Raw genomic sequence first — 24738 nt, 5'->3', positions numbered from 1 at the left:
CAGAGGAGGTTTACCAGGATGTTGTTGTCTGGTATGGTAGGAAGATCGTATGAGGAAAGGCTAAGGCACTTGGGGCTGTTCTCATTGGAGAAAAGAAGGTTTAGGGGTGACTTGACAGAGGTGTACAAGATGATTAGGGATTTAGATAGGGTTGACCATGAGAACCTTTTTCCACGTATGGAGTCAGCTATTACGAGGGGGCATAGCTTTAAATTAAGGGGTGGTAGGTATAGGACAGATGTTAGGGGTAGATTCTTTACTCAGCGAGTCGTGAGTTCATGGAATGCCCTGCCAGTAGGTGGACTCTCCCTCTTTATGGGCATTTAAACGGGCATTGGATAGACATATGGAGGAAAGTGGGCTAGTGTAGGTTAGGTGGGCTTGGATTGGTACAACATTGAGGCCGAAGGGACTGTACTGCGCTGTATTTTTCTATGTTCTATGTTCTATGAGTGCAATAGCATTTTCAAACTCCAGTCAGTGCAACTTCCCCAGGGTGGAAATGGTTATCATGAGGGGGCATAATTTAAAGGTGATTGGAGGAAGATTTAAGGGAGATGCCAGCAGTAGGTTCTTTACACAGACAGTGGATGGTACGTGGAATTCACTGCCAGCAGTGATAGTAGAGTCAGACATTTAAGCGACTCTTAGATAGGCGTATGGATGAGAGTGAAATGAGGGTATGTAGGTTAGTTTGATCTTTGAGTAGGATAAAAGGTGAGCACAACATCAAGGGCTGAAGGACCTGTACTGTGCTGTATACTGTTCTATGTTCTATGTACTTGATTAAATCTTCAGGAATACATCCCATCGCAATTGGTAAACCACACTGAGTTTAAGCTGAATAGCTGGGTAATATTGAACAGTGCTGCTCAATAGTGTCCATCACTTTGAATAAGGTGAAATTGGTGATTATTTGCATTGAAGAAATTAAAAATAGCAAAGTTGTGCTTGTACCTTGATAATGCTGCATTATTAAATTCAAATCATAAGAATCTGGCCCATCGGCAAATATGGGTGGTAGACTCATGGCTCATAAGAGTATGAAAATTGGAAGAAATCTCAAAAGACAATGAAATAAATGTTATGGTTTATGGTTCTGCTGAATTACATTTCACAACAGCTGGAATAAAGCATTGGATCCTGCATCACAGAGACACTCAGGATGAGCCTTGATAGGGAATACTCCATCTTGGAGTACCTTGGATTGGGGTGGCACAGTGGTTAGCACAGCTGCTTTACAGTGCCAGCGACCCAGATTCAATTCTAACCTCAGGCGAATGTCTCTGGAGCTTGCACATTCTCCCCGCGTCTGCGTGGGTTTCCTCTGGGCTCCGTTTTCTGCCCACAATCCAAAGATGTGCAGATTAGTTGAATTAGCCATACCAAATAGCCCATAGTATTCACGGACTGTGTAAGTTAGGTGCATTAGTCAGAGGTAAATATAGGATAGGGGAATGGGTCTAGGTGGGTTACCCTCCAGAGTCAGTGTGAACTTGTTGGGCTGAAGGGCCTGCTTCCACACTGTAGGATTCTATGATTCTGTAATCTTTCTTCAGACTTTTTTTACCATTGGGTTTGGATTAGGCAACCTTGACCTGAATGCCTGACATGGAATATATATTTTAAATAATTCAATTGTATTGAGGCTATACACAAGCAAGTTGTATTTCTCCAAATTCTGTAATCATCAATGGTTTAAATAATAATAAAGTAATAAAATGATTGCATGGTTTTTTTTTACAAATGTTATGAATACAATGTTTTTGCTTTTACAAAATAATTGGATGTAAGCTACTTAAGGCATGCAGATGTCTCAATAGATTGTTTTATACTTAAAAATATGATGAATTCATGATTGCAGTGCAAAATTAGCTGATAACTTTTCTGCTGAGTTAAGTTTTGCAACCAGTAATATGATGAATACTCAATTTCTTTTTAAATCATGAAGGTTAGAATCATTGAGAAGTTTATGATCGTAGAGAAAAGCTTTTCTTTGTTGGTTTGATTTCTGCTTTTGTTGAGGATTATTAATTTTGCCAGTAATTTCTAGGTTGAAAGATATAGAAATTGGAAGTGAAATATTTTCAAAATTAAAATTCATTCATAAACTAAGCCGAATATCTTCAATCAGTTACAAAACCATATGGAGAATGGACACTATGATACAGATTTGTAAAGTATCATTTTAAATTAGAGATAAAATGCATTTTAGTTTTTAGATTGTGAAGGTGACTTTTTTTAAGCAAAGGAAGCAATTTTTAACAGTGAGTTCAAACATCATTTCCAGGAAAGCATGTGATACATGCTAATCACCTGGAAAGTTAATTAATGAAATGTTTACAAACTTGAACTGTTCTGACATTCAAATCAACAAACAATGAGGAGGATTCAGTTGCAAGAAGAGTTTCATACCAGCAGAAGGGCTGTTTAGCTTGTCTTTCACAACTGGAAAGAAGTCATAAAACTGTTTTAACAGGGCTTTTCTCAGTGTTCAATTTGGAAAAGTCATTGAAGTAGCTGACATCTGTCTGTCTTGGTGAGCGGCAGTAATAGAGTGAATCAAATTTGGTGAGGCTGTATAGAAAATTGACAAAAAGATGCTTACAATTCAATCAGTTTAGTGAGGATTTAAAGAATTAAGATAGGAGTGATATTTCGGGAGGGATGAATGTCTATAAAGGATGTTGATGGGAAAAGGCTTGTTTTTCATTTGGCTGTTTATTTTATAGTCATTCTAAGTTTTCATGTAGTGCTATTTTTATTTTATGTATTAAGCCTGCGTTTTTTTTAAGAACATTGGGAGCCTTAGATGAATATGTCCATAGATTGACCAACATGGTAGCCAAATCATAAAAATAAAATTTATGATCTGCCAAGCCAAGTTTCTCTTTGAGATCTGACTTGTCCAGTTTCACCATTAGATGGAATCATCCTTCAAATCTTTGTATCATGAATGGTTTAATTATGAAATATCAATGTGGTGTTGATATTTATCATGCTGTATTATTGAATTAGTTGACTGGAGGTCTCTACAACTGTTTGAATTCACAATCCATGCTGAATTTTTGAGATAGATTAGGGACAAGCATTTATCCAGTTACCTGACCAACTCTTAAGCATTTTTGTAGAGCTAACTGTAGAATACCAATAAAGACATTTTAGAATAAAATGGATTTTTTTGCCAGGAATCTAAAGAAAAATATTTTTATGCTATTAATATGTTCTTAACAGTCATTTCTGCTTAACCAACTTCATTTCCAGAGATTTACGTGGAACAAAGCTCTCTGTTCAAATGATGTACCCAGCTTTTATGGCAGTTCCAAACATTGTACAGCTGTGAGTGTTTTTCCATTCTATTCAAAGGTACTTTATTTACACTATTTTGATTATTATTTGATTACTACCTTGTGTTACTTCATTACTTTCACAGTGATGTGCCTGATGCAGTGAGGTGTTGCCTTTGCTATGTTGCTCGAACTGTTGAAATTCTCTTCAATACCGTGAAGATAGAGTGTTCAGATCCGTGTGCTGCTAAAGACAGCTCATGTGGTAGGTCACATCTGCATACATACGTGAACTGAAACTATAAAATGTTGACAGTATACCATTTAAATTGTAAAACGATCGTGCCATCTAGTGACCATTAGTTATATTACAGCAAGTATGTAATGTTATGATCTATTCTTGAGCACTAATTTTATGTTACAATCTGGTATAGTAGACAAAGTGTGAGATCCACAAGATTTACTAAGAGAATAAGCCTCAAGATTCCATGGTTTTGAACAAACAACAATATTTTATTATACAAGTAGGCGCAACAATAAAGTCTTCTATAGATATGCACCTTATTTCAAATATCCAAAATTAACATAGAGTCATAGACCATGAAAACAGATTCTTCAATCCAACTCATCCATACCAACCAGATATCCTAACCTAATCTAGTCCCATTTGCAAGCACTTGGGCCATATCTCACTAAACCCTTCCTATTCATATACCCACCCAGATGTCTTTTAAATGTTGTAATTGTACCAGCCTCCACCACTTCCTCTGGCAGGTCATTCCATACACGCACCACCCTCTGCATGAAAAGGTGCCCCTTAGGTTCCTTTTAAATTTTTCTCATGTCACCCTAAACCTACACACTCTAGTTCTGGACTCACGCACCCCAGGGAAATGACCTTGTCTATTTACTCTATCCATGCCCTTCATGACTTTATAAACCTCAAGACGGTCACGCTTCAACCTCTGATGCTCCAGAGAAAACAGGCCCAGTCTATTCAGCCTCTCGCTGCAGCTCAAATCCTCCAACCTTGGCACCATCTTTGTAAATCTTTTCTGAACCATTCCAAGTTTCACAACATCTTTCCGATAGGAAGGAGACCAGAATTACACACAGTATTCCAAAAGTGGCCGAACCAATGTCCTGTATGGCTGCAATATGACCTCCCAACTCATACTCAATGCTCTGACCAGTAAAGGAAAGCATAATGAACACCTTCTTCACTATCCTATCTACCTGTGACTCCACTTTCAGGGAACTATGAACCTGCACTCCAAGGTCTCTTTGTTCAGCAACACTTCCTGGAACCTACCATTTAGTGTGTAAGTTCTGCTCTGATTTGCCTTTCCAAAATGCAGCACCTCACATTTATCTAAATTAAACTCCATCTGCCACTCCTCAGCCCATTTGCCCATCTGATCAAGATCCAGTTGTACCCTGAGGTAACCTTCTTTACTGTTCACTACACCTCCAATTTTGGTGTCATCTGGATACTTATTAACTATACCTCCTATGTTCACATCCTATATGTTGTAAATATGGGTACAATGCTGTGACTAAGCACCTAACAATGAGTATCGAATGTGATCATGAGTAATCCAACAGATTTCTCAGAACATCAGTGGTAGGGAAGGTGCTGAAAAGATACTGAGGAATAGGAGCTATTCACATTTTGAAGAAAAAGGTCTTGTCAGTGATAGGCAGCATAGTTTTGTGCAGGGAAGTTCTGCCTTACCAACTTAGTAGAATTCTTTGAGGAAGTGAGCAAGATGATTAATGAGGGAAGGGCAGTAGGTATCATATCTGTGGCACTTGATAAGGTTCCCCATTCATGCTGATGGAGAAACTGAAGCCGCATGAGAGTCCAGGATGTTCTAGCTGGATGGATAGAGAACTCGCTGGGCAATGGGGACAGAGGAGTAGTAGTAGTGGAAGGGAGTTTCTCAAACTGGAGGACTGTGACCAGTGGTGTTCCACAGGGATCTGTGATGAGACCACTGTTATAGAGTCATAGTCATAGAGATATACAGCACAGAAACAGACCCTTCAGTCCAACCCGTCCATGCTGACCAGTTATCCCAGTCCAATCTAGTCTCACCTGCCAGCACTCGGCCCATATCCCTCCAAACCCTTCCTGTTCATATACCCATCCAAATGCCTTTTAAATGTTGCAATTGTACCAGCCTCCACCACTTCCTCTGGCAGCTCATTCCATTCACATACCACCCTCTGTGTGAAAAAGTTGCCCCTTAGGTCCCTTTTATATCTTTGCCCTCTCACTCTAAACCTATGCTCTCTAGTTCTGGACTCCCCCAACCCAGGGAAAAACTTTGTCTATTTATCGTATCCATGCCCTCATAATTTTGTCACCCCTTAGCCTCTGACATCTGGAGGAAGGTATAGGTGGTCTGATGATAGGTGGTATGGGTGGTTTGCAGTTGAGACTAAAATTAGTAGAGTGGCAGATGGTGAAGGAGACTGTCAGAGAATATAAACAGATTGGAGAGTTGAGTAAAGAAATGGCAGCTGGAATTCAATTCGGGCAAATATGAGGTATGCCTTATGGAAGATCCAATTCTAGAGTGAACTATATAGTAAATGGAGAAATCCTGGGAAAATTGATGTACAGAGAGATCTGGGTGTTCAGGTCCATTGTACCCTGAAAGTGGCAACACAGGTAAACAGAGTGGTCAAGAAGGCATACGGCATGCTTTTCTTCATCAGATGGAGTATTGAGTACAAGAATTGACAGGTCATGTTACAGTTGCATTGGACTTTGTTTTGGCCACATTTGGAATTCGTGTACATTTCTGGTTACCACATTACCAGAAGGATGTGGATGCCTTGGAGAGGGTGCAGAGGAGGCTCACAAGGATATTGCCTGATATGGAGGGCGCTAGCTGTGAAGAAAGGTTGAGTAGATTAGGATTACTCTCATTAGAAAGATGTAGACCTGATTGAGGTCTACTAAATCATGAGAGATATAGACAGGGTGGATAACAAGAAGCTTTTTCCCAGAGTGGGGGACTCAGTTACTAGGGGTCACAAGTTCAAGGTGAGAGGGGAAAGGTTTAATGGAAATATGTGTGGAAAGTTCTTTAGCAGAGGGTATTGGGTACCTGCAACATATTACCAGCAGAGGTGGTAGAGGCAGGCATGATAACGTCATTTAAGATATATCCAGACAGATACATGAATGGGCAGTGAGCAGAGGGATACAGATCTGTGGAAAATAGGCAACAGGTTTAGATTGAAGTTCTGAATCAGCACAGTCTTGGAGGGCCAAAGGACCAGTTCCTGTGCTGTAATTTTCTTTGTTCTAACCATTCCCAACACAGGGTGTGTTGCTAAATCACAGTAGACTTCACAGGGAATTACAATTCCTCAAATTTGTTGAGTCAGGCTTGAAATACCCTCTGGCAAGTGGCCATTTAAGGACAACCTCAATGACTGCTCCTGTTCTGATTGATCTCATTTCTGTCCTGAGTTCTCACTCCATTGGAATCCAAATACTCTATTTCAGTATGTATTCACAAGCCCAACTCTAGCTTTTTATTGGCATCTGGCTTTGCCAAGCTAAATCTCTTCCTGTGTGTTTTCCCTGAGCCCCAATATTGATTAGCTGTGTCAAAGCAAACATTGCTTGTGGGTTATCATCTTCCCCTTCTCCCCCACCCCACCATACCCCCAGCCAAAAACACCACTCTTAGAAATACTGCCGTACTGATGGCATCTAACCTCTTGTGAGCTTCTCCTGAGCCCTGACTGCAACACCTTTGATTTCTCACAGGGTCCTAACTACACAGACATAGTGTAGTTTAGTTGCCTTCTCAGCAATGCAGAATAATAATTCAGTTCTCTTAACTCCTTCCCCAGGACCTCCTTAAGCATAGCTGTTCAGAACTATTCAATTGCTGTCAGACTTTGCGTTATTTCCAAAATGTTGACTTCTACACCTCCTGATGCTACCTGGCTTGCTGTGTTCCTCAAGCCTCCTGCCTGTCTATTTTGGATTCCAGTATTTGCAGTGTTTTTTTGTGTCTAACCAAGTTGGACTTTCCCAAGCACTCCAACTGCACAAAGCATACACTTCAGTTGCTATTCCCACAGTAAGAAAACAATCAGTACTGACCTTTTTAGTCTCTGCCTCCTTGAATTTGACTTTGGTGACCTCTGGAAAACCTTGCAATAAGCTTCTCCTTATTATTGGGCTGAACTAAATTGCAACTGAGTATGCAATGCCAGTCATAGATTGCTGACATGCCTGATACAGAAACAAGAGATGAGAAGATTTCATCACAATCTAAATTCCTCCAACTATCTGAAGTTAACAATGAACCTGTGTTAATGCCAGCTGAATGTTCTGTTAATTGAAACCACCAAAAGTCTTATATTACAAATTAGTAAATTGATGGGACCCTATTATGAAGTTTTGTTTTAAATTACTCATTGCTTAAAAGCAATACATTAAAAATAAATGATTATGCACTGAATATATCTTCTGAATATAACTCATCATTCCAAAAGGTCTTGTCACACTCCCATTCATTTCCCTGTTTAGATCAATAACACCTACTTTTCAGTCAACTTCATCTAACCCTCAACTTTGTTCAAATTTAATGTGTGCCAATAATCTCCTTTGCTCTTGCAAGGCAGGTATGAATTGCTGCATCTTGGCATCTACCAATCTCTTCAGTGAGTAATTAAATATTGTTTTCCTTCCCGTTCTTCCAGGCTCCTCTTTTTTAAAAAAAATCTCTAACAATATTCTAGACTTCTCTATCCCTACTGATCTTAAAATGAAACCCTTGCATCTCCATTGGCATCAAAGCACAATTTATTCTTCTGTAAATATTTTAATGATTTCAAATCAATGCCACTGAATTCAATAGAGTTTAGCTACATCTACTGTCTAATCATCCATGAGAAAGCTCATTTATGATGGAATAAATAAGTGAGATTGTTATGAGTGAGATGAGTGTTATGAGATCTTTCTCTGGGTTCCATTCTTCTTTCTCAAAATCTTTGCCTTTTCAATTTGATTGATGTAATATGGTCAGTGCTCATTTCACCTTCAGTTTTAACTTCCTTGAAGCTCAAAATATATCATCTTAGGCATTCTTCATCCTACCAATTCTCTTATGTTCAAGTCTAGATATATTGCAGCTTCCTGCTCTAATTAATGATTGTCCAAGACATCAGAAGCGTTAATTTTTAATCTCCATTTTTTTCTCCTTGAGGTTCTTAAAACTCACCTTGGTGTCACTTTAACAATACAGGGTGCAATCTCGGTTCTGGCTGAGGTAGATTTAGGCCTCTCTGTCTCCATGCCCTGCTTTGCAACTAAGTCATAGCATAGGCTATAGTTCAGTATTCCTTGAATAATTGAGCAGGCTACCTAGAGAAGACATGGACTAGGATTAAACGTTTCTTATTAATATCAAAAACTCATAGGGATGACATTTAATTAATTTGAAATAGTTTACAATTTGCTTTCCAGAGAACCACCATAGTCGAGAGGGTGGTGCTGGAAACGCACAGCAGGTCAGGCAGCATCTCAGGAGCAGGAGAATCAACATTTCGAGCATAAGCTCGATCAGGATTGAGGCTTGTGGGCTGGGGGGCTAAGAGATAAATGAGAAGGGTTGGGGCTGGGGGAAGGTAGCTGGGAATGTGATAGGTAGATGAAGGTGGTGGGGAAAGGTGATAGGTCAGAGAGGTGGGTAGAGCAGATGGGTAGGAAGGAAGATGCACGGTTCAAGAGGGTGGTGCCGAGTTGTAGGCATTGTCTCAGCCTGCCCCACCGAACTGATTTCTGCAAACCTGCTGTACTTTTCCAGCACCACAATCTTGACTCTGATCTCCAGCATCTGCAACCCTCACTTTCTCCTGAGAACCGCCACAGCTATTTTTAATACTGGACTACACCAAAATTACTTTGAAGTTGGAATTGTAATCTTAATAAAATTCGTGCAACCAATTCCAGGCATTGGAATGTTATTGGTTGTAAAATTTAAGGAGGGAATGTTCATTGATCTTTGTAAAATTGATTGTAATAATGTAAATTTCATGCATCCTTCTGCCATTGCTATATCCCAAGCCCCATTCTTCATGACAGGATCATTTACATATTAAAATGGATATCCATGTCGGTATCAGATTGCTGTGTTGCCCCATCTCAGTGGAACTGATCGGCACTCACCTGGATGGATGGGGAAGGTTGGGAGGGACACAAAAACCACTCTATCCAAAGTTTCCAAGGCTGTGACCTTCTGCTGTATCATTGCTGGTAGGCTTTAAATTTACATAGCTATTGTTCTGGGATTGGTTGCTATCCAAAAATGGCCATCTGTACCCTGCATGTAGAATATTACTGGGATTAGGAAATCCTGGGATCCTATGATACACATCACCAAAGTGATATTGAATGAAGGAGCATTATCAGAGTCAGTGGTTTCTTTCTTTGACCTAAACTATCATTGGGTATGAATCAAAATTTAGTTTTGCAAAGCTATATATCAAACTTGTTGACAGAAGTATAAAATTACTATTGACCATGATTTCAGTTTTCGCATTTAAAAAGGAGTTGATTAACTTTTTTATGATACTAGAATTCTGGAAAGTAGTTGGAGATGAAGAAGCAAATCCTTGCACATACTTGTGCAACAATTTTGCGGAAACTCTAGGAACCCCATTGCAATTCTGTGGATGATGCTTAGAGTCACAGTCAAGTTTCATCACAGGCACTAGAAACACAATATGCCACACCTTAATTCATCAATTTTAAGAGTCTCAGCTTTCAGTTGTCCATGATGGATATAGTTATTGTTGATATTACAACCTGCATTATTTTACCTATATCAGTTTTTGTACAGATCAAGTAGAAAGTAAAATCTCCATTCAGGAGTAAATTTGTTCTGAGGAATCAAAAAAGGAATAAATGGGATTTTCTGGTTGGCCTACGCCTGGGTAGTCAGAATTTTATGAGGAGGAAAACTGGTTGATTACCAGATGGGAACTCAGGAATGGTGTTGGATGGAATACTGATTATGAATCACATAGGTGATGCTGAGTTTTAGTTTCTCATGGTGCTTGCTGCTTTAGAATAAATCAAATTTGCAATGAGCTTCTAAAACAAATGTTGACCTCTCATTTATATAGACAAAAACCTTAATTCCTGTTTCAGGCATGGATCGAGTACCAAGAGGAATGAAATTCAAGTCACAGCTTTCTGTTTATCAGCATTATCTTCCTCATTGTTATGTCATGATCTTCTGTGCTTGAAATGTTTTGACAATATTTTCTAATCACCCTGTTCCAAGATTCTATTACACACTTCTGGAGTAGATGTGACTTGTACTTGGGTGTCCTGCCTCAGAGGTAGAGGCACTACCACTGCATTATAAGTGCCCTTACCCAAAATGTTCCATACACCATGTTGTACTACACACCATATTGTGTCATGCACCTCAGATGGCTTTTTGAAAATACACTATATAAATTTGTGCTCAGTCCTGGTGATGTCTGCCAAATTCAACTTCAACAGCACTGTATTCCTTCATTCTGAAACCCTTGCTAGATATAGTTAGAAGAATGACAGCTTTGTCGATATCCTTAGGTACATTCAGATTAGTCTCAGGTTCGTTAGCTTAGATTGGCTGTGGGCATTTTTAGCCTGTACATTGCTAGTTACTTGTATGAACTGCTGTCAGAAGTTGTGAAGAGCCTTTTTTGTTGGAGCTGCAAGGTATTCTGTACCCTTGTACATAAAGCTAATCTGCCAACTTGATTGCGCTACCTATTGTACAAGCAATCCATACTGCTGCTCATAATGTTGTACAATCTCCCAGTTATTGCTTATTATAAAATACATTTACTGCCACCTCCCTCAAGGCAAGGGAATACCTAGAGGCCTGGCATTCAAGCCAGATCTCCATTAACAAACATATCAATCTGGACCCCATTTACCAACCTCTTAGAGAAAGAACTGGAAGTGATATCATCCACTACAACAGACCAATGCAGCTAAATAGGAAGTGGGACAGAACACCACTGCTTCATTGGAGGCTCAGTGATGATGTTACCTAGCATGGTGACAAAACATCTCAGAACAAATCTACCAGCTCAGTGAGCAAACTTACAACCTGAGCTACAAATCTTCTCCAAAATCGCAAACCCTTGTAGTGTAAGGGATAAAACATGTCTGGGTCGACAAGATCATGAGAAGTCTCAGTCGTGTACACTCTTGCTTGTTGTTGTTAAGCACTTGGCAGTATAAAGGATAAAGCCTCATAAGACTAACAAGCATGCCCAAGTGAGACAGCCACACTGGTCGATGTCTGAAAACCTGACTAGGCAAGCAACCGTGTCTAAATTCAAGAGGGGGTTAAACTTAAACCATGTTTGTTCCATGTAGTCTTTTGATGTGAAACCATCAAATATGTATGTTCTCTAAATTGTGATGAAAGGTCGTTGACATGATGGTATGTGAATGTATGTGATGCTGTATTTTTCCTGGTCTCTGACATAGCTGGGGCAGGTGGGTTGGGAGAACAGGTCTTGAATAATGCTCCTGAACTGCAGAACTGAAGTGCTGTCTGGGTGCCTTTAACTATGGACCCCAGATGTTGAAGGCTTGAAGGTCTTGATATGGAGCAGGTTCACTTGCCCATAAAATTTGCTCATAGAAGAACGTAATCACACGAGAAAACCTAATATGCCTCCTGTGGAAGTCTCTACCACTTTTGGCCTATTTCCAAACTTAGACACACAAAATAAATTCCACTTATGGTTACAGCGTCTATGAGGAGGCCATGGATGGTAGTGTATATTACTTCATGATCCCAAGCCCATGTAACTTCATAATGGGTGGTGCTAAAGACAACCTTCATCATTAAGTTTGTCGGATCCTTACACTTTTGTACAACATCCCCCCAGGCTAATTTTTTTCAGTATTAATATTTATGTGTTTTTGTATGGAATTATTTTCACCACTATTCCATTTTTTTTCCAAGTTTCTAACTTGACAAATTTAGGTGGTCCGGGGATTTGAGTATTCTCCCAGACTTTGGAAGGTCTGTGGGTTGAAGATTGTTGACTTTTCTGATTCTGCTCCTGGCAATGTAATGTTTAAACCTTCCTTTAAACTGAAGTAACTTTATTTCTTGAATTTGTTTCACAGAGGACCTCCACCCTGATGAAAGGGGCACTTTTTTTGTAGTATCCTGGGTCATTAGACCAGGTTATTTCTTCTTTGTGGCAGCCTGGAGCTCTGAACTAGACAGGTTCTTCTTTTACATGTCCTGAATTTTTGGATATTGGTCATCCCATCTCATTGATAGATTCCATGGAGTTGTATACCCTACATTTTCAATCTGCATGTGCAGATCTTTATCCTTAATCTGTCAGTAAATCCATGTTGCAGAGTGTAGTCTCTTTACTTCAACTTGTTACTTAACTTAGATGTTTTTATTTGCTCATGATGATTGCATTATTGATGAAATCTTCTTCAATGCTTGGGATGATCTCTGTCACTGGTCCTTGGGAATCTTCCTGGGAAGGTGAGGAAATGGAATAATCCAATTGAATTTGCATCATCTGAATTACCTCAGCACCTGGCATTAAACTTAAATCTGTTATTATTGTTTATTCACTATGCTGTATTGTACTCTGAATTACATTAGTTAAAGATTCATTCCTGAACTTAGTTGAGCTATGCTGCTCACTGGCAATCTGCTAGAATTTGCTCACAAATCTTGATAATCCTCAGAGTCTGAACTCTATTTAGTTTTTACAGTTGTGGAAAGTATTTCAGTCAGTAATGTATAGTCACTGGTTTCCACCTTGCTTTTCAGTATGAAACAAAATTCTTATGCCAACATAGTTAATCTCAGTGGATCCTGAGTTAGTCCACGAGTTTCAAGTGTCCCATGAAATCATTTGCGGGGTGTGCCTTGACTAGTTGCTCCAAATCCAAATTCCTAATCTCTTGTTCCATGACTGCTGCTCCTGCATACTTTTTTACCTATAACAACTTTGACTCTTTCTGCCACTTGGAGAAGATTGAGATCAAGATTTTCATTTGAGTGAGAATGCTTGATTGTGACATACATACACGTTTTCTACCATCTGAAACCCCCTTGTGTTGGAGAATTGCTTATAGAATATCTTTAATCTTAAATGCTACACCTCATGGACTATATTATTCCAATGCTGTAGGCTTTCGATAAACTTTCTTCATCCATGGCACATTATCTGATTTTTAAAAAATGAAATTCACCCTGATTCAAGCTTAAAATTAATGAGATGTCCATTGACATAAACATTTTTTTGCCAGAAAGCAACATCTGAATAATCTTGGAATACCTTGGGTTTTCTTCTATTGTATTGTGTTTTGCCGTAATGAGCTTCTTCATGTGAGTAAACATTTGGCTTCTTCCTGCGATGTGACTGTGTTCGACTTCAGTGCATTTTCTGAAAATGAACTACGAAACATTTCTTTTTAATAGCTAAGTGCTGTTCCTGCAACTATTCCTTGTTCCACAGTGGTGGAAAATTTAGTATGTGTTTTTGCACTCACTGTAATGGTTTCTCATGTATTGTTAGGGGTTTGCTATCTTGAGATTTGAATGGGTTCTTCTGATGTTTTAAAAAATTCTTTCATGGCATATGACTTTGCTACCTAGGCCCATCTCCACTTGCCCTGGAGAAGATAATGATTAGCTGCCTTCTTGAACCACTGCAGTCCTTGGGGTTTAGAGCTCTGTTAAGAAGGGCGTTCCAGGATCTTGACCCAGGAAAAATCAAGGAAGGCAATGAAAATCTAAGTCAGGATGGGGTGTAACTTGGAGCGGAACTTGCGGTATGGTATTCTTGAGCAGGAAAGGAAGTCCCACTGCCTGTGGCTTTAATAACGATTCACATTCTAATCACTGTTTAGTAAATTACTCCCATATTCATTATTTGGAGACACAGGTGTTGGACTGTGGTGTACAAAGTTAGAAATCACACAACACCAGGTTATGGTCCAACAGGTTTACTTGGAAGCACTAGCTTTCGGAGCGCTGCTCCTTCATTAGGTGATTGAGGAGAGTAAGATTGTAAGACACAGAATTTATAGCACAAGCTTCCAGTGTGATGTAACTGAAATTATGTATTTAAAAAAACCCGAATTATTTGTTAAGTCTCTCATCTTTCAGAATGATCATATTGGTATCAGTTCTTTCATAGGTAATTACAAAACTTTTTAAAAAGTTACATTCTCAAGTGCACTTTAACAATTGGTGTTGTGTTGGCCCAGATAAGGTATTGAAGGTGTTAACTCCCTCTGAGGATACCTGTGCCACAATGGGCAGACTGATTCTAATCTAAAAAGTGGATTTTCAGACTCTTACATGGATTCAGGCAGTTTTTGAACAAAGTAAAATGTAATTCTGCAAGTACAAATTCACCCCACAAACATTTATGTGTGTGTTTTGGGGGGGGGGGGAGGGGTTGGGGGGTTATGAGTGTCTGTGAGAGGGTGTGTGTATGTGTGTGAGTTTTTAAAGGTGTTTAAGTCTGTGAGAGGGTGTGTGGGAGTGTATGATTGTGTGTGTGTGTGTGTGTGTGTAGTGCAATGGGATCACCTGTAGTGTGACATGAACCCACGGTCCCAATACCGAACTTGGCTATCAGCCTCTGCTCAGCCACTTTTCATTGTTGCAAGAACTTAAATGACACATCAGTTATGTGAAATGCATCAGTAGCACACACTGGATCAAACTTTTGCATGGGAATCGCTACAACAAAGTGGAAGGAAAAATAGACTAACCATTTTCTACAAAATATGGAATGGACTGGTGGGAACTGACAGAAACAAGTACCTTGTTCCCTCCAGCAATGATAATACATGAAGTTGCTGTCTATACAATGACTGTACATTTCCAAGACTAATTATCTTTCTTCTTAAGAACTGTCCCACAATGTAACAAAATGCAAAACAAAATCCATCTCGAGATTATTTCCATTTATATGTTTTTGTATTATCAAGACAACCAAATCAGCAAGTCATGATTGGTTTAACTAGCACTAAGTGCATAAGTTTGCATGGAATACAGATGTTACTCTGTGATACAGACACAACCAAATCAGCAGAAAAGCATAAAATGAAGGTAAAGGTTACTTCAGCAGGTCAGAAGCCTTGAGGGTCCAGTTGCCTGGATGACCTGTGTGAATACACTCGTGCCTAAAGCACAGGGTTCAAGTTCCATTCCAAATGGGGTACCATCAAACCATCATAGAATACCTACAGTGTGGAAGCAGACCATTTGGCCCACCGAGTCCACACTGACCCTCTGAAGAGTGTCCCACCCAGACCCAACCCCCAACCCTGTCCCTCTAATCCTACATTTCCGTAGTCAGCACATCTTCTGGACATTGTGGGTAATTTAGCATGGCCAGTCCACCTAACCTGAACATCTTTGGATTGTGAGAGGAAAGCCACGCAGACAAAGAGAGAATGTGCAAACCCCACACAGTTGCCTGAGGGTGGAATCAAACTTGGGTCCCTGGCACTGAGGCAGGAGCATGAACTACTGAGCCACTGGCACCTAAATTAAAACAAAGAACTGCAGGTGCTGGAAATCTGAAGCAAAAGCAGAAATTGCTGGTGAAAACCAAGTCTGGCAGCATATGTGGGAAGAAAGCAGAGTTAATGTTTCAAGTCTACTAATCCTTCTGCATTAACTTTTTTTCTCTGATTGAGATGAAGCCCAGAGAGAGTTAGGCAGACAAAGGCATGGATGATAGTAAGCAAGGAGAAAAGAAAACCTAATAATGGAGACAATAAGTAGGAAAAATTGGGTTGACTGTGCTGAAAACAGTCCATGTCAGAAAAGGGTATGAGGGATGGTAATGGACAATGGAAGGTGTTCAAGTTCGAAAATTATTGAACTTGATATTGAGTCTTGAAATCTGGAGGACCCCTAAGCAGAAAATCAGATGCTGTTCTCCCAGCTTGTGGCTAGCTAGAACACTGCAGCAGGCCCAAGATGGAAATATTAGCCAAGGGACATGGTGATGTGTTCAAATGGTCGGCAACTGGAAACTCAGGGTCCAAAAGAGAAAATGCTGGAAAATCACAGCAGGTTTGGCAGCATCTGTAAGGAGAGAAAAGAGCTGACGTTTCGAGTCTAACTGACCCTTTGTCAAAGCGGAAACTCAGAGTAATGTTTGCAGACAGAATGCAGGTTTTGAACCTGCCTCTTTTCCCTAGCCAAGCTGGAGATCATGGCACTGTGGGTCACACCTGTTCAAAGAACTGAACAAATTATCTAGTGCCATATGTAAATTCCTGAAATGACCACAGAGGGACATCGTCTCAAAACACAGTAAGAATTTACACATTTGTACTGATAATAGCTCTAAGTTATAAGACTGCTTATATGACACCCAGTTCTGGATGAGCATAAAATTCCTCTGACTAAAACTTGAGAATGCTGAAGGTTTCTGTTTCTGTTACAACTTTGCTCCATTTCTTCCTGCCTGTAGCTCTTGCACTTGTGACTGAGGCTGAACTAGACTATCCACAACTTTGGTGTTATATTTGATCTCAAGTTAAGCTTCCTATCACACAATCATACCATCACTAAAACTATTCCAATCTCCATAACACAGTTAACTACAGATTGTTTTAGTTTGTTTGCTGCTGAAACCTTGTAGACATGTTTGTAAACTCTAAACATAACTGTTACAGTGTACTCTTGGTTGGCCTATGTTTTAGTCTTCACAAAATGTGAGATTATTGAAAGCCTGTTGACCCATGTCCTAACTCATACCAAGTCCCAATTACCTATCTCTCCTGTACTCACTATTCCAAATGGCTCCCTGTTAGCCAATCCCTCACTTTAAAAATCTTTGTGTTCTTTTACTCCTGTGCCTTTCCCCTGTATCTCTTTAATCTTTTCCTATCCATAAAGTGTGCATTCATTTGTTTGTTTCCTTTTCTTAATCAGTTTCTTGGTTTCCTTTACTGGCTCTTACATTGGTCTCAGTCCTCAGACTCACCAATGTTTCTGGTATCCTTTTAGCCATTTAATCTGATCTAGTGCAGCCATGGATGATTTGTCTTTTCCTTTGAATATTTGTGCGTAGAGGAATGTGTATCTGCCATAGATTACAGTATATGGTGTTTCTTTAAGGACTAGGCATTGCCAATTGTACTGTTATTCAACCTATTTCAGTCCACAATAACTGGCTTGCTCCTAATACCTTCATAATTTCCTTTCCATTTCAGAATGAACGATACCGCATGCAAATATAGGAGAAATTTTATTGTATGAGATTACCAAGTGCTCCTTTATGACAAGATAATTGATTATCCATTTTTCATTGCACTAAAATAATTAGAAATTGACCAATCCCTAGATGGCTTCTCACTCTTCAACATACTCAGAGACACTCCAGGAGTTGATTTGTGAATTCATTCAATCCAGACAATGTATAAATTGAAGTAACTCATTAAACCTGTATTAACCACATTGCATGCATACCTATTTTCATGATTTATATTATGCCCAACCGTACCACTACAATTTGGTGGCCTACAACAACTCCCATCAGTGTTTCCTGCGCTTTGCTGTTTTTTAGCTCCACACAGACCGATTTTATATAGCTTGATGTTTTGATCTGAGGTCCTTTCTTACTAATGCATTAATCTCGTTCCTTATCAAGACAGCTACCGCACTTCATCTTTTTTTTAACCTGTCCTGCCTAACTGCTGAATGTCCTTGGATATCCAGTTCCCAATCTTGGTGATCCTGTAGCAACCAGAGTTGTTATCTCTAGTTTGTTACCCATGCCACGTGATAGCGAGGCAAGGATTAGGGAAAGATATCAGCTGAACACGTGGCTGCAAGGATGGTGCAGGAAGGAGGGTTTCAGGTACTTGGATAATTGGGGCTCATCCTGGGGAAGGTGGGACCTGTACAAACAGGATGGTCTTCATTTGAACCAGAGGGGTACTAATATCCTGGATGGGAAATTTGCTGGTGCTATTCAGGTGGGTTTAAAGTAGCTCAGCAGAGGGATGGGAACCTGAGGTGTAGTTACAGTGCACAGGAGAATAAGAGTAGGGAGGACAGGGACAGGATTTCACGATCATAGGAAGGTGCTGGTAGACAGCAAGCTGGTTTGAAGTGTGTCTACTTCAACGCCAGAAGTATCCAAAATAAGGTACGTGAGCTTGCAGCATAGATAGTTACCATGTTGTGGCCAGTTCGGAGACATGGATAGAGCAGGGTGAGGAATGGATGTTGCAGGTTCCAAGGGTTTAGGTCTTTCATTAAGAACAGGCAAGGCAGTAAAAGAGGGGGAGGTGTGGCCTTGTTAGTCAAGAGTAGTATAATGGTGACTGAAAGAACTTTTGATGAGGACTCGTCTACTGAGTTAGTGTGGGCTGAGGTTAGAAACAGGAGAGGAGAGGTCACACTGCTTGGAGTTTTTTATACGCCTCTGTAGAATTCCAGGGAGGTGGAAGAGAGGATTGGCAAAATTATTCTGGGTAGGAGTGAAAGGAAGAGGGTGGTCATTATGAGGTACTTTAACTCCACAACATTGACTGGAAATGCTGTATCTCTAGTACATTGGATGGATCAGATTTTGTCCTATGTGTATAGGAACATTTCCTGGCACAGTATATCAAAGGGCTGACAAGAGAGGAGGCCACACTGGATCTTGTGCTTGGTAATGAACCAGGCCAGGTGTTTGATAGGTACATGACACAAGTCAAGAGTTGTCAATGGGGCAAGGGCAATTATAATGCGATTAGGCACGAATTAGGATGCATAGAATGGGGTAACAAAATGCAGGGGATGCAGATAATGGAAATGTGGAGTTGGTTTAAGGAACAGATATTGTGTGTCGTTGATAGGTATATCCCTGACTGACAGGGAGGAAGTGATGAGGTAAGGGAACCTTGGTTTACTACTGAAATTGCATCTCTTAAGCAGAAGAAGGAGGTTTATGTGTTGATGAGGCAAGATGGTTTAGATGAGGCAATGGAGAGTTACAGATCAGCTAGGAAGGATTTAAAGAGAGAGTTAAGAAGATCAAAGAGAGGACATAAGCAGTCTTTAGCAAATAGAATAAAGGAGAACCCTAAAGCTTGCTATAGCTATGTGAGGAATAAAAGGATGACTAGGGTAGGAATAGGGCCAGTCAAAGACAGAAATGGGAAGTTGAGTGTGGACCTTGTGGAGATCGGAGAGGTGCTAAACGAATATACCTCATCAGTTTTCACTCAGGAAAAGGAGAATATCATAGAGGAGAAGAATGAGATATGAGACTAGGAAGAATTGAGGTTAGTTACGAACAGTTGTTATCAATTCTAGAAGGAGTGAAAGTAGACAAATCCCCTGGGCTGGATGGGATTTATCCAAGAATCCTCTGGGAAGCTAGGGAGAAGATGGCAGAGCCTTTGACTTTGATAATTGAGTCTCATCATTGTCTACAGGTTTACTACCAGAGGACTGGAGGATTGCAAATGTTGTGCCCTTGTTCAAGAAGGGCAGTAGAGATGATCCAGGTAATTATAGACCAGTGAGCCTTACTTCTATTGTGGGAAAGGTTTTGGAAAGGATTATAAGAGACAAGATTTATAATCATCCAGCAAGCAACAATTTGATTTCAGATAGTCAACATGGTTTTGTCAAGGGCAGGTCGTGTCTCACAAACCTTATTGAGTTTTTTGAGAGGGTGACTCTTGTAGATGAAGGTAGAACAGTTGACGTGGTATACATAGACTTCAGTAAAGCCTTTGATAAGGTTCCACATGGTAGGCTGTTGGAGGAGATACAGCGGCATGGAATTGAGGGTAATTTAGCAGTTTGGATGAGAAACAGACTTTATGAAAGAAGGCAACAAGTGGTGGTTGACAGAAAATATTTAGCCTGGAGTCTGGTTATTAATGGTGTGACACAAGGATCTGTTTTGGGACCACTACTGTTTGTCATTTTTATAAATGACTTAGACACAGGCATAGGTGGATGGATTAGTAAATTTGCAGGTGACACTAAAGTTGGTGGAATAGTGGACAGTTTGGAAGAATGTTAGAGACTGCAGCAGGACTTGGATAACCTGCAGAATTGGGCTGAGAGGTGGCAAGTGGAGTTCAATGCAGCTAAATGTGAGGTGATGCACTTTGGGAAGAATAACAGGAAGGCAAAGTACTGGGTCAATGGAAATTTTTCTTGGTAGTGTGGATGTGCGGAGGGATATTGGAGTCCATGTACATAGATCCCTGAAAGTTGCCACCCAGGTTAATAGTGCTGTTAAGAAGGCATATGGTGTGTTAGGTTTCATTGTTAGAGGGAGTGAGTTCCAGAGCCACAATATCATGCTGCAACTATACAAAATGCTAGTGCAGCCACACTTGGAATATTGTGTACAGTTCTAGTCGCCATATTTCGGGAATGATGTGGAAGCATTGGAAAAGGTGCAGAGGAGATTTATCAGGATGTTGCCTGGTCTGGAGGGAAGGTCTTATGAGGAAAGGCTGAGAGACTTGGGTCCATTCTCATTGAAAAGAAGAAGGCTAAGAAGGGATTTGATTGAGATATACAAGATGATCAAAGGATTAGATAGGGTAGACAGTGAAAGTCTTTTTCCTAGGATGATGATGATAGCTTTACAAGGGGGCATAACTACAAATTGAGGGGTGATAGATTTAAGACAGATGTCAAAGGCAGGTTCTTTACCCAGAGAGTGGTAAGGGCATGGAATGCCCTGCCTGCCAATGTAGTTAATTTAGCCACATTAGGGAAATTTAAACAATCCTTAGATAAGCACATAGATGATGAAGGGCTAGTGTTGGGGGAAGAGCTGAGAATAGTTCACAGGTTGGCACAACATCACAGGCCAAAGGGCCTGTTCTGCGCTGTATTGTTCTATGTTCTATAGCATTTTGGCTATTGTATGATAGCCATTTACCACAATTTTTGCATTCAAATCATTAACCGTGTTGCTGTGAGTATTCAAATGGTGCCTTTATTCTGCTTTATTTTTAACTTCATTCTCTATTCTGATTCTGATTGATGTTTGCCTGTGCCTCATCTGTCTTTTATTTGTTACTTTCTTCCTTTCTACTTTTTATTGATCAACTTTGTTCCTCATGAATCTGAGCTCCTTCTCAGTTTCCCATTCCCCTGCCAATCTAGTTTAAACACTCCCCAGTACTAGTGAATCTCCCTGTAAAGATACTACTCCTGATCTTCTAAATTGAGCCTAACCAGCTTGTGCAGATCCCATCTGTCCCTATACCAGTCCTAATGACTCAGAAATCCGATGCCCTCTTTTCTACACCAGTTCTTCAGCCGTAATTTTTATTAATTAATTTCCATTTTTTTTAATGCTCAGTAGCATGTGGAACTGGACCTAATCCTAAGATTATTGATTTAGAGTCCTGCTTTTCAGTCTTCTTTTTGGATCCCTGAAATTTGCTTTCAGGACCTCAGCCTTTTTCGCACATAAGTCATTCAGACCAATGTGCACCACGAGCCTTAGTTGTTTTCCCATCTCAAGAAGAATGTCTTGCAGCTGCTCTATGACATTCTTGACTTTAGTGCCATGGAGGCAATATACCACCATGGAGTCACACCTACAGTCAAAGAAATGCTGTTTGTTTCTATAAATAACAATTCCTGTATCTATTGCTTTTTACCTCTTCCCCTTCCCCTCTTGGACCCTTGTGCCATGAACATGGCTCTGATTGTGTTCCTCGAAGAAGCCAAAGGCTCACCAGTATCCTGGCTGTCAATTAATGTTCAAATATGGAAAAGAACTTTTCAGAACTTGACAAATGTGCCTAATTTGGTACTCCCTCAGTCTGTGTTATACTCAAGTTTAGTCTCCAGAGTGTGCACTCATTTTGTTCTATAATATTCTTGTACCACATCACCCCCACATTAAGAGGTTTTATACTTTTTGAAATCAATATAATTCCAGAGACTAATTGACCTAAGAACATATGGTCAAAAGAAAACTCCAGTCTTTCCTCATATGTCAGTGGAGTTTGAAACTATTTATGGATACACAGCTGAATAAGACTTTAGTTTCAGTCACATTTGGAGTATTATGTGCAGCTCTGTTTACCACACTGCAGGAAGGATGTAGAGGCTTTGGAGAAGGTACAAAAGATGGGATGTTGCCTGGATTGGAGTGTATTGGTTCTAAGGAGAGATTGGACAAAGTAAAGCATCAGAGACTGAGGGGTTCCTGATAGAAGTATATAAAATTAGGAGAGGGGTGGATAGTCAAGTCTTTTTCCCAGGGTGGAAATGTCAAATGTTAGGGGCCATAGGTATAAAGTGAGAGGGGAAACATTTAAAAAGAGATGTGTTAGCAATGTATGAGAGGGCAGTGCATGCCTAGAATGAGCTGCCAGGGGAGTTAGTTGAAGCAAATACTTAAACAAATTTTAAGAGACTTTTAGACAGACACATGAATAGGCAGGGAATAGAGGGATATGGACCACGTGGTGGTGTATAGGATTAGTTTAGAATGACATAATGATCAGCACAGAAAGAGTGGGCCAAAGGGTCTGTTCCTGTGCTGTGCTGTTACATAGAAACATAGGAAATAGGTGCAGGAGCAGGCCATTTGGCCCTTTGAGCCTGTATCACCATTCATTATGATCATGGCTAATGATGCAATCTCAGTATCCCATTCCCACCCCCTGTCCATGCCCCTTGATCCCTTAAGCTGCAAGGATCACATGCAGCTCCCTCTTGAATATATCTAATGAACTGACCTCAACAACTTCCTGTTGGAGATAATTCCACAGGTTTACAATTTTCTGAAGAAATTCTTCCTCAACTCTGTCCAGAATGGCTTACCTCCTATTACGTGACCCTGGTTCTGACTTTGCCGCGATCAGGAACATTCTTCCCGCATCTAGCTTGTCCAGTACCATCAAGATTTACATGTTTCTGTGAGATTCCCCCCTCATTCTTATGAAATTCCAATGACTGCAACCCATTGATTCAGTCTTTCCTCATATATCAATCCTGCCATCCTGGGAATTAGTCTAGTGAACCTTCGCTGGATTCCCTCAATAGCAAGAATGTCCTTCCTTAGACTAGGAGACAAAACTGCACACAGTACTCAAGGTGTGCCCTCACCAAGGCCATGTATAACTGCAACAAAACATCATTACTCCGAAACTGAAATCCTCTCACTATGAAGGCCAGCACGCGATTAGCTTTCCTCACTGCCTGCTGCACCTGCATGCCAACCTTCCAGTACTGTTCCACCATGACACCTAGGTCTCATTGCACCTTACCTTTTCTGAAACTGTCACCACTAATAATCTGCTACCAATGTAGAAAACCTCACATTATATTACACTTGCCAAGTGATTGCCCACTCAACTAGTCTGTCCAAGTCAATTCAATTCAATTCAATTCAAATCACCCCACAGCCTCTTAGCCTCCTCACAGCACACACTGCTACCCAGCTTAGTGTCATCTGCAAATGTGGAGATATGACATTCAATTCCTTTGTTCAAATCATTAATGTATATTGTGAATAGCTGAGGTCCTAGCACTGAACCCTGAGGTACCCCATTTGTCATTGTCTGGCATTCTGAAAAGGATCCGTCTTTTCCAACTCTCTGCTTCTTGTCTGTCAACAGTTCTCTATCCTTGTCAATACATTACCTCTGATACCATGAGCTTTAATTTTCTTTGCTATTCTCTTTTGTGGAACTTTGTCAAAAGCCTTTTGAAAGACCTGATACACAACATCTCTTGATTCACCTCTGTTCACTCTACTGGTCACATCCTTAAAAAATTCCAGAGGATTTGTTAAGTATGATTTCCCTTTAGTGAATCCACACTGACTAGGACTGATTCTGTCACTGTTTTTCAAATGCTGAGTTCTGACATCCTTAATAACTAACACCAGCATTCTCCCCACCACCCGATGTCAAGCTAACCAGCCTGTATTTCCCCATGTGGTTAGCACTGCTGCCTCACAGTGCTAGAGACCTGGGTTCAATTCCCGCCTCAGGCAACTGACTGTGTGGAGTTTGCACATTCTCCCCGTGTCTGCGTGGGTTTCCTCCAGGTGTTCCGGTTTCCTCCCACAGTCCAAAAATGTGCAGGTTAGGTGAATTGGCCACGGGAAATTGCCCGTAGTGTTAGGTGTAGGGGTAAAATGTAGGGAATGGGTCTGGGTGGGTGCGCTTCGGCGGGTCAGTGTTGACTTGTTGGGCCGAAGGGCCTGTTTCCACACTGTAAATAATCTAATCTATCTAATTTTCTCTCTTCCTCCTTTTTGAAAAAGTGAGGTTGCCATGCAATCCATTGGAACTCTTCCAGAGTCTACAGAGTGCGGGAAATTGATCACCGATACATCTGCTATTTCTAGGGCCACTTCCTTAAGTACTCTAGGATACAGAGCATCAGGCCCTTGG

At 40.4% G+C, this 24738-nt stretch overlaps 1 protein-coding gene across 1 annotated transcript in view; it reads left to right on the top strand.

The window, feature by feature from the left end:
• Positions 1-3277: 3277 nt before the first annotated feature.
• The window catches only part of LOC132830935 (uncharacterized), a 137734-nt gene continuing 116273 nt past the window's right edge, over positions 3278-24738 (top strand). The window contains exons 1-2 of the mRNA XM_060848898.1: positions 3278-3339; positions 3434-3552. Coding sequence (XP_060704881.1) covers positions 3296-3339; positions 3434-3552 — 163 coding nt within the window. The 5' untranslated portion in view covers positions 3278-3295. The remainder of the gene's footprint in view (positions 3340-3433; positions 3553-24738) is intronic.

This window comes from Hemiscyllium ocellatum, chromosome 32, assembly GCF_020745735.1.
Source record: "Hemiscyllium ocellatum isolate sHemOce1 chromosome 32, sHemOce1.pat.X.cur, whole genome shotgun sequence".
In the NCBI taxonomy this organism is placed as follows: Eukaryota; Metazoa; Chordata; class Chondrichthyes; order Orectolobiformes; family Hemiscylliidae; genus Hemiscyllium; species Hemiscyllium ocellatum.
Note: the sequence above shows the minus strand (reverse complement) of the source record. Positions and strands in the feature narration are given on the sequence as shown.